Source organism: Sus scrofa, unplaced genomic scaffold, assembly GCF_000003025.6.
Source record: "Sus scrofa isolate TJ Tabasco breed Duroc unplaced genomic scaffold, Sscrofa11.1 Contig2602, whole genome shotgun sequence".
Taxonomy (NCBI): domain Eukaryota; kingdom Metazoa; phylum Chordata; class Mammalia; order Artiodactyla; family Suidae; genus Sus; species Sus scrofa.
In genome coordinates, this window is record NW_018085137.1 from 27,859 (window position 1) to 38,859 (window position 11,001).

The following is an 11,001-nucleotide window of genomic DNA, read 5'->3' on the forward strand; positions in this document are numbered from 1 at the left end:
TATAACTTCTAATACTCTGAAAAATAAGCAAGGAAAACTCCTAGGAAGCAAAACTTAAAAATAAAACTGCAGAAATTCCTGATAGTCTAGAAGAGAGTGTGAAAGCCCTATTTCGTGCATATCTTAGGAATGACTGGAGAGGGAGCATCCAGCTACTAGTTTCTGACTAAACTTGGAGCAGAGGTGTAAACTCTTTAAACTTGGTTAGTAGCCTCCACCCCAACCCTCCCACACACATGCACATCTAGTAGTAAAAGATAAAATTATAACTGTCCAAGAAGACTTAGGCAAAATCATTGACCAATAAGTGGCTTATGATATCTCAGAGGTAGCCGGACTGGAAGATTAAAATCAAGGGGGAAAAAAATATAAACAGGTATATAAGAGGCTACACACTGCAGAGGAAATAAACTTCACAGGCTTAGCTCAGTCAAGACACTAAACAAGCAAACAATCACAGGAACATTGATACTGAAAGGGCAGAGTCAGTAGCCAATGTTGCTACAATATATTAACAAAAATGTTTGTTAAACAAAAATAAAAAATGAAACAAATATATAAAAAAGAGTGTCTTATACTGAAGTATAAGGGCAATAGAACCTGCTTTTGTGAAGACCCAGATTTGCACTAAGCAGAAAAAGACTTCAAAGCAGCTATATGGAAAAGAAGCTGAAAAAGAGTGGATATGTGTATATGCATCAATGAATCACTTTGTTATGTGGTAGAAATTATCATAACATTGTAAATCAACTATACTTCAATAAAACTTTAAAAATGAAAAAAATATACTCTCAGAACTAACAGAAACCATGTTTAAAGAATAGAGAAAAGTATAACAATGTCTCATCAAATAGAGAAGATCAACAAAGATATGGAAATTATTTTTTTAAAGAACCAAATGGAAATTCTGGATTCAAAACTGCAATAACAGGAATGAAATAATTGCTAGAGGGGCTCACCAGTAGATTTAAGCTGATACAAGAAAGTATCAATGAAGCTGAGTATTATACCTATAGGTGTTACACAGTCTCAAGAACAGATAGGAAAAAAAGAGAATAAGGAAACATGAACACAGCCTCAGAGAAATGTGGACCATCACAGACCATGTATATGTAATGGGTAATAAATTTTGGTTTCTAGTTTGGACCATCAATCTGATAGTGTCATTTTTTTAACAAGATCATAATATTTTTCCAGCTTTATTAAGATCTAATGGACATAAAATTTGTATATTTAATGTGTACAACATGTTGATTTGATGGCTTATTGCACAGTGATTACCACCAGAGTTAGCTAACATATTCTTCATGTCACAAGATTGCTATTTTTTGGTAGTGAGAAAATTATAGATCTACTCTCTTAGCAACTTTCAGGTATATAATATGGTATCCTTAACTAAATTCACCAGGCTGTACTGTACCCTTGATCCCCAGAACTTTTTGATCTTACAACCAGAAGTTTGTAATCTTTGATCAAAAGATGTGTCATATAATGTGTGTGTGTATTATTAAATACTACTCAGCCATAAAAAAAAGAATAAAATATTCCATTTATAACAACATGATTGGACCTGGAGGGTATTAGGGTCTTATTCTTAGTGAGTAAGTCAGACAGAGAAACTCAGATACTACATGTTTTCACTTAGACGCAGAATATGAAAAAGTAAAATAAATTAAAATAACAAAATAGAAACAGACTCACAAGTTTAGAGAACGAACTAGTGGTGATCAGAAGGATGTAGGGTGGAGAGAAGGGCAAGATAGGGGATTATACAAACTACTAGGTATAAATAAATAAGTTTCAAGGGTGTAATATTCACCCCAGGGTATATAGTCAATATTTTATGACAGTGATCTTGTTAATTCAATAGGGAGTGCGGGAAAAATAACAAGTTTAGAAAGATAGGTGATTATTTAGTTTTTACATCTTGGATTTGAGATGCCTTTCAGATACCTAGAGAAGGTACAGTAAGAAGTCTAAAATAAAACTTTGCAGCTCAAATATGAGGAGCCGAAAGGAGAAAACAATGTTTCCAAGTTTACTAAGTGTAGACAGCAACTAGCTGTCCAAAGACTAGATAAGCAAAGAAGTGACTTTACCCAAAACCCATAAATGCTTCTGGGACAGTGCTATTGTTGCTGCTGTTGGAACCTCTATCCTACTGCTGGGTAAGAATTTAAGAGTGGGCTCCTGCAAATATTTCTGGACTCTGCAGTTGCTTGATATTGCTGCTGTCAGAACACAAAGCAGAGACACATAGGCTTCCCCCTTTTTCTTGTCTTTTTCAATATCATATTAATGTCTTCCACTGATAGACCCAGGTAGAGATAAGTTTGCAAGAGAATTTACCAAATGTTATTTTCAGGCTTGCAGTTCTCTACTATAGAGAGGAAACTATAGAAGAGCTCATGTGGGGCTGAAAGTCAACAAACATTCAAACCATCCTTTTGTTTGGTGGCTCAGCACCTATTACATAGCATTTGACCTTTATTTAAACTTCCACAGAATGACAATTGTTTCAGCCTAAAGATTCATTTATCCTGCATACATAAATGGAAATGGAAATGTAAAAATTCCCATAGGTTATCCCTCTCAGTGTGGTACTGGTATTTTTTCTAATTTAGTCATAATCCCACATGAATATTCTACAACCCAGAGACTAAATAGTAAATTAACATCTTGATAAAGAAAAAAAATTAATTTGAAATTTGTTAACAAATACTAGGCATACACGATTACCATAAACACTTTATGAAAAAGACATTCTTCATTTCTATAATCATTATTCTACTAATAGCAAACTATTGGAATATTTATTTATGGCTGCCTTCTTTTACTTTCAATTACATTCTTCTTTTGTCTTCATCCAAGACCTCTGATGACGGTGATTTTTACTTGGTGGAGTAAATCAAATTTTAATTTTTACTAGGCTATGTAAATTTTTACACTTTTACAACTTGATATGCAAATACTGTGAGGCATCATAGAGAATCACTTGGACTTCAGACATGATCGTTCCAACCCTGTTGTGTAACAGCAGTCCTAGTACACCTTGATGCCTGGGATCAATCTCCTTAGCTGCTCATAAGCGCTTTTCTATTGAATCAGGGGCACAAGGAGATTGAAATGGCTGGTGAAATTTTACTTTCAGATCAATGGAAAATTGATTTATTCTTTTGTTGGAAAGATTTATTTCATGAGGTCTATGACATGTAAAGGAAGGGACAGGAAACAACAATTATGAATGCTAATAAAATTTAGATTCAACATATTTTTAATTAGACATCGGATCTAAGTCTAGTATTTACATTTCTGTGACAAGTTTGTTAAATTTTATAATGCTCAGTTTTCAGTGGATAATATATAAATAATATTCTCCATTTTCATTGTTGTGAAATTAAGAGAAAATGCATGTGAAGTGCCTCAGAGGTGGTTAGAACTCAATAAGCAGTATCTTATAATCTAATTGAGTTTCTAGAAAAACTTAAAATTACAACATAAATGAATGATGATGTATTGGAATGGTCTGCACTTAGATGCACAATTAGGAATGTTTTATTGTATATAGGCTTGTGTAGAGAAAGACTATTATTTCCCAAAATGTGACTTATGTCTGGTATAAAATCTTATACCTGTGTCTTTGGATGATTACAAAAATGGCAACAATGATGATGCCTTTGATGATAGCAATATTTTAGTTAAAAGGTTGATCTGCAACTCACATGCCTGGTCTTTATTTTTATTATTGCTTTCTTCATATCTTTATTCCTAAATGAGTAGATGATTGGATTTAAAAGAGGAGTAAAAATTGTATAAAACACAGAAAGGATCTTATCTATAGAGACACGGCTGAATGGCCATATGTAGATAAAGATGCAAGGTCCAAAAAATAGTACCACCACAGTAATATGAGCTGAAAGAGTAGACATCGCTTTGGAATACCCACTGGAGGAATGATGCCAGACAGTAATCAGGATGATGCTATAGGAGATGAACAGAAAGATGAAACAGAACAAAGAGAGTAGTCCACTGAATGTAGTGACTAATAGTTCCAAAGTGTAAGTGTCAGTGCAGGCCAGTTTGATCACCTGAGGCAGATCACAAAAAAAACTATCCACAACATTGGGGCCGCAGAACGGTAAAGTCACTGTGAAAACCATTTGGCTAATAGTGTGCACAAAACCAGTGGTCCAGGAGAAGAGTGCAAGTCTGAGGCAAACACGATGGCTCATAATATTTTTGTAATTGAGGGGTTTGCATATGGCAGTTAATCTATCAATTGCCATGGCTACGAGTAACATCATCTCACTTCCACCAAAGAAGTGAAGGAAAAACATCTGGGCCATGCAGCCTTCATAGGAAATGGCCTTATTTTCACTCATTAAGTCACTGATCATTTTAGGAGTTGCAAAGGAGGCAAGAGCCATGTCAATGAAGGAGAGGTTGGCCAGTAGGAAGTACATGGGAGAATTTAAATGAGGGTCCAGTTTCACTACCAAGATAATAATGAGGTTACCTAATAAAATGGCTATGTAGATAATAGAAAAGAATGAGAAAAAGAAAATCTGTAACTCATGAAGCTCCGTGAGTCCCAGCAAAATAAACTCAGACACTATGGAGTGATTTTCCTTTTCCATTTGTTTGGCTGTTGATATATGCTACCTAAAACAAAATCAAAATAGATTAAAGTCTGTTATTTAAAGTTGAGCGATAAAATACACATTCATTTAACTTTGCTTTCTAAAATCCACTGAAATGTGCGAAATAATCAAAAATTTTAAACAACACGGAATCCAAATTTTTTGTAGAATGACAGACATGATTTTCTTAGAAGAGATCATGAGGAATACCTGTCATAAACCAAGGTGTTTGAAGAAGATTGAAGCTGTCAATATGTAACTCATATCTGGACTCATCTTAAGAAAAGTGATTATCTCAGTTGGTGATAGAGTAAGGGATTTCCTTGCCACCTTTTTAGAATTTGAGAAATAGATTTATTGGTTCTCCATAGGCAAAAAAGGGGACCTTTCCACCTTGAAATCTATTTCTCCCTGCATAATAATAGTAAGGATCATGTAAATGAAAGCATGTCACATCATTTTCTAATTAGAAGCAGAACCAAGAAAAAGGAAATTGAGTAGATGGAATATAGGGCAATGACAATCTAGGAGCCAGTTCTGAAATTACTACTGAAAGTCCGAGGAACAGAGACAAGGAACATTATGAGTCTTTGAGACACATATCTATGGCTGGCCAAATTGAGAAGACTTTTCAACTTATTTTTTTCCTGATGTGGAAGAAGGATCCAACAATTTGAGTCTTCTCCCATGGGCTCTGATTTCTTCTGGACCTATGGATTTAGTAGATTGGGAGGCACATGCTCAGAGACAGCCTAAGTGGATGCTTGCTGCTGGCTTACAGGTCCTGAATAAACAAACGGGGATCTACAGGGAACATTCCATGTTGTTCTAGATGTGTAAAGCAGACTTCTGTAGACTGCATTTACAAATGAAAAATGCTAGCCAGAAATTTTGAAACAAGATAACAAAGAAGATGTAGCTGATACTTAAAAAGAGATAGTAACACAATACATTGTTTCCAAGTGAGACCAAAAAAAAAAAAAGGAGAAATACAAAAGACTTTATATCTGACTGAAGACTTAATGAAATAATGTAATGTAGTTTAAAATATTTGGGAGTTCCCGTTGTGGCGCAGTGGTTAACGAATCCGACTAGAACCATGAGGTTGCGGGTTCAGTCCCTGCCCTTGCCTCAGTGGGTTAACGATCCGGCGTTGCCTTGAGCTGTGGTGTAGTTGCAGACGCGGCTCGGATCCCGCGTTGCTGTGGCTCTGGCGTAGGCCGGTGGCTACAGCTCCGATTGGACCTCTAGCCTGAGAACCTCCATATGCCTCGGGAGCGGCCCAAGAAATAGCAACAACAACAACAACACAAACACAAAAGACAAAAAGACAAAAAAAAAAAAATATTTGAAATGTTTAAGAATCAGAGAAGTACAAAAATAATAAAGGTCTTCACATTTCTGTGATAAGTACTTGTATTCTTATCATTTTGCTTCATAATATTAAAGAAAATAAAATTCCTGTAGAAGTAAAGTTTACTTATCATATTGTTAATTGTATGTGACTTTTAAAAATAAGTGATATCCACTTATAACTGGAATCTAATATCCAGCACAAATGAACATCTCCTCAGAAAAGAAAATCATGACTTGGAGAAGGACTTGTGGTTGCCTGATGGAGGGGGAGGAGTGGGAGGGATCGGGAGCTTGGGCTTATCAGACACAACCTAGAATAGATTTACAAGGAGATCCTGCTGAATAGCATTGAGAACTATGTCTAGATACTCATGTCGCAACAGAAGAAAGGGTGGGGGAGAAACTGTAACTGCAATGTATACATCTAAGGATAACCTGACCCGCTGACAATAAAAAAAAAAAAAAAAAAATATATAATATAAAAAAATAAAAAAAGGATAACCAGTAAACAATTATGAGAGAATTTTTTTTACTGAATTGCTATTTTTAATAATTATTTATATATATACATTTTTCTACTATACAGTATGGTGACCCAGTTACACTTACATGTATATATTCTTTTTTCTCACATTACATATTCCATCATAAGTGACTAGACAGAGTTCCCAGTGCTACACAGCAGGATCCCATGGCTAATCCATCCCGAAGGCAACCTTCAGCATCTATTTACCCCAAGCTCCCAGTCCCTCCCACTCCCTCCCTTTCCCCCTTGGCAACACAAATTTATTCTCAAGTCCATGGTTTCTTTCTGTGGAAAGCTTCTTTGTCCATATGTTAATTTCAGATTAAGTGAATTGCTATTTTAAAAATGAAGTATACATGTACATATCTATTACATATGACTTTTTCAGTTATACTGCTAGAAGTAGAATCACTAGTCATTTTCAAATAATTATAATATTTATAAGGTATAAATTTCTTCCAACAAAAGTCTTAAAATATATTTTATTGCGAGAATGCAAAAATGTTGCAATATTAGAAGATCACTTTATATAAGTAACAATATTAAATAGGTTTGCAAATATCATAATTTTAAAAGGACAACAAAATCAGCATCTAACAAATGAAGAGATATTACATTCACAAATTGTAAATATGCCAATTATCTTTAAGTTCATGTATATATATTCAACATACTTCCAATCTGATTCCAAGCAGTATTTTTTGAAAATTGACAGGTTGAATTTAAAATATAGTCTGAAATACAAAAGACCAAAATGGGCCAAGGCAATTTTGAAGAACAAAGCTAGAAGATTTATATCAATTTACAAAGACTAATCATAAAGTCATAAAATAGCTTGATTAGGGCCCAAGGATATAAAAATTAAACCAATGAAATATCAGAAATAATAGCAGTTTGATTAGGTCCCATGGTTTATTTTTGCTTTTATTTCTAATGCTTTGGGAGACTGACCTGAGAAAACATTTGTAAGATTGATGTCAGAGAATGTTTTTCCTATATTCTCTTCCAGAAGTTTGATGGTGTCTTGTCTTATATTTAAGTCTTTCAGCCATTTTGAGTTTATTTTTGTGCATGGTGTGAGGGTGTGTTCTAGTTTCATTGATTTGCGTATAGTTGTCCAGGTTTCCTAGCAATTCTGCTGAATAGACTGTCTTTTATCCATTTTATGTTCTTGCATCCCTTGTCAAAGATTAACTGACTGTAGGTGTCTGGGTTTATTTCTGGGTCCTCTATTCTGTTCCATTGGTTTGTGTGTCTGTTTTGGTACCAGTACCACACTACCTTGATGACTGGTGGCTTTGTAATATTGCTTGAGCTCTGGGTGAGTTATGCCTCCCGCTTGGTTTTTGTTTCTCAGGATTGCTTTGGTAATTCTGGGTCTTTTGTGGTCCCATATAAATGTTTGGATTGTTTGCTCTAGTTCTGTGAAAACTGTCCTGGGTAATTTGATAGGGATTTCATTGAATCTGTAGATAGCTTTGGGTAGTATGGCCATTTTCACAATATTAGTTTTTCCAACCCAGGAGCAAGGAATATCTTTCTATTTCTTTACATCTTCTTTAGTGTCCTTGATTAATGTTTTATAGTTCTCAGCATATAAGTCTTTCACCTCCTTGGTCAGGTGTATTCCCAGGTATTTGATTTTTTGGGGGTGCAATTTTAAAAGGTATTTTATTTCTATATTCTTTTTCTAAAGTTTCATTGTTAGTATACAGAAATGTGACTGATTTCTGACTGTTAATTTTGTATCCTGCCACTTTGCTGAATTTAAGAATCAGTTCAAGTAGTTTTGGGGTTGAGTCCTTAGGGTTTTCTATAAATAGTATCATGTCATCTGCATACAGTGACAATCAAACTGAAAATCTTTTGCACAGCAAAGGAAACCAAAAAGAAAACAAAAATACAACTTAACAGAATGGGACAAAATAGTTTCAAATGACGCAATGGACAAGGGCTTAATCTCTAAAATATACAAACAACTTATACAACTCAACCACAAAAAAGCCAACAACCCAATTGAAAGATGGGCAAAGGACCTGAATAAACATTTCTCCAAGGAAGATATACAGATGGCCAACAAGCACATGAAGAGATGCTCAATTTCCCTGATTATTAGAGAAATGCAAATCAAAACTACCATGAGATACCACCTCACACCAGTCAGAATGGCCATCACTAGTAAGTCCACAAATAACAAGTGCTGGAGGGGCTGTGGAGAAAAGGGAACCCTCCTGCATTGTTGGTGGGAATGTAAGCTGGTATAACCACTATGGAGAACAATATGGAGGTACCTTAGAAAATTATACATAGAAGTACCATATGATCCAGAATTCCCACTCTTGGGCATATATCCGGACAAAACTTTCCTTAAAAAAGACATATGCACTCGCATGTTCATTGCAGCTCTATTCACAGTAGCCAACACACAGAAGCAACTCAAATGTCCATCGACAGATAATTGGATTAAGAAGATGTGGTATATATACACAATGGAATACTACTCAGCCATAAAAAATAATGAAATAATGCCATTTGCAGCCGTGTGGGTATAACTAGAGACTCTCATATTGAGGGAAGTGAGTCAGAGAAATACAAATACCGTATGATATCACTTGTATCTGGCATCTTAATATACAGCACAAATGAACATCTCCTCAGAAAAGAAAATCATGGACTTGGAGAATAGACTTGTGGTTGCCTGGGGGAGGGGAGGGAGTGCAAGGGATTGGGGGCTTGGGGTTAAGGGATGCAAACTATTGCTTTGGAATGGATTAACAATGAGATCCTTCTGTGTAGCACTGAGAACTATGTGTAGACACTTATGATGGAGCATGATAATTGGAGAAAAAATTATGTATACATGTATATGTAACTGGGTCACCATGCTGTACAGTGGAAAAAAAAATTGTGTTGGGGAAATATCAATTTAAAAAAGAAAATAATAGCAGCAAATAACATAATAAAGCACTTTAGGAGAGACAAAAAGAGCTGTTTACCTGTGAGTCAGGAGGGCTGCTCAGTAATAAGTTAGCTGGTGCTGGTGGCATTTCATTGGGAAAGAGGCTCTTCCTGTTGTCAGAATTCCACAATATCAATAAATACTAGCAGTTGACTTTACATGTTCTCCCAAAATGCCAGCTTCAAATATCATATTGCTTGGCTCCCAAGATTTGATATTTTAATTTTCTTTTCCAGCTTATCTTAGTTTTGTTTGGTTATAAAAGTAGACTGAATAGCAGGTGAGATGCCTCTCCTAGAACACAGTACAAAGCTCACACAGAAATATAACCTAGTCTTCCATGAGATAATGAGAGAAGAAAACTTTGATAAATTTTTACTTAGAAGTTTTCCACTAAAGCATGCCTTTTTGACATGTGACTCTGCGTTGAAACATGTGTTTGCCTTCATGCACTACTTATAGCACAACATCAACAGTATAGCCTTTCAGAGAATGAGGACCCAGAGCAAGAAGAATGAGACAGCAAAATTCAACAGAAAGTGTAGTCAAACCTTGAACAACAGGAGTTTGAACTGTAAATGTCCATTTAATATGTGGAATTTTTTTTTCATAGTAAAGGCTATAGTACTACAAAATTGTCTGGTTAAATCCAGGAATGTGGATATAAAGGCCAATTATAAAGTTATGCATGGATTTTCCCATTAGTGTGGAAGGTCATTGCCCCTAAGCTGCAATGTTCAAAGGTCAACTGTATTGTCTAGATTTAGACACAACACACATATGTAAATGTGGTATATGATACAGATAGATTTTTGGAATCAGTAAGGAAAATACTCAGTAAATGATAATGGGACAAATAATTAGCAGTTGTATGGGGGAGATCAGATTTCCAGCCTCACTTCTCATTTTAAAATAAATTAAAGAGACTTGTAAAAGATTTACAACTGTAAAGATAAAACTATGAAATAAGTAAAAGCAAACATAGTCCATATATTTAACATATGTAACCCATAAAAGCATTTTATGCATAATGTAAATAACTAGAATCATGAAGATAAAGACTAAGAGATTTGACTTTATGAAAGAAAAAAAATAAAAACAGTGAATAAATGAGATCCTGCTTGGAGCACTAGGAACTATATCTAGTCACTTATGAATGATGTAGCATGATAATGTGAGAAAAAAGAATGTAACGTGTATGTGTAACTGGGTCACCATGCTGTACAGTAGAAAAAAAGTGTATTGGGGAAATAACTAAAAAAAAAAAAGAAAAAAGAAAAGAAAAAGAAATGAGAATATATTTTTCAAACAAGTGAAACAAAGAATAATTATCTCTGATTGTTAAGAAAATTAAAGAAACAATGGAAAAGTGGGAAAAGCATATGGATTGGCAGATCATAGAGGTAGAACTGCAAATATCTTTAAACAAAAACAAATGTGCTCAACCTTACTGATACTTGTTAAAGCAAATTAAAATAGCACAATACATAATTTTATCTATTACATTAAAAAAATCAGTT

The 11,001-nt window shown here is 34.7% G+C and overlaps 1 protein-coding gene across 1 annotated transcript; it reads right to left on the reverse strand.

Moving 5' to 3' along the window:
- Positions 1–3,698: 3,698 nt before the first annotated feature.
- LOC100519667 (olfactory receptor 4K13-like) lies at positions 3,699–4,637 on the reverse strand. Its single transcript, XM_003128778.2, has one exon. It carries the CDS (start codon positions 4,635–4,637, stop codon positions 3,699–3,701), a length of 939 nt encoding a protein of 312 aa, XP_003128826.2.
- Positions 4,638–11,001: the final 6,364 nt, after the last annotated feature.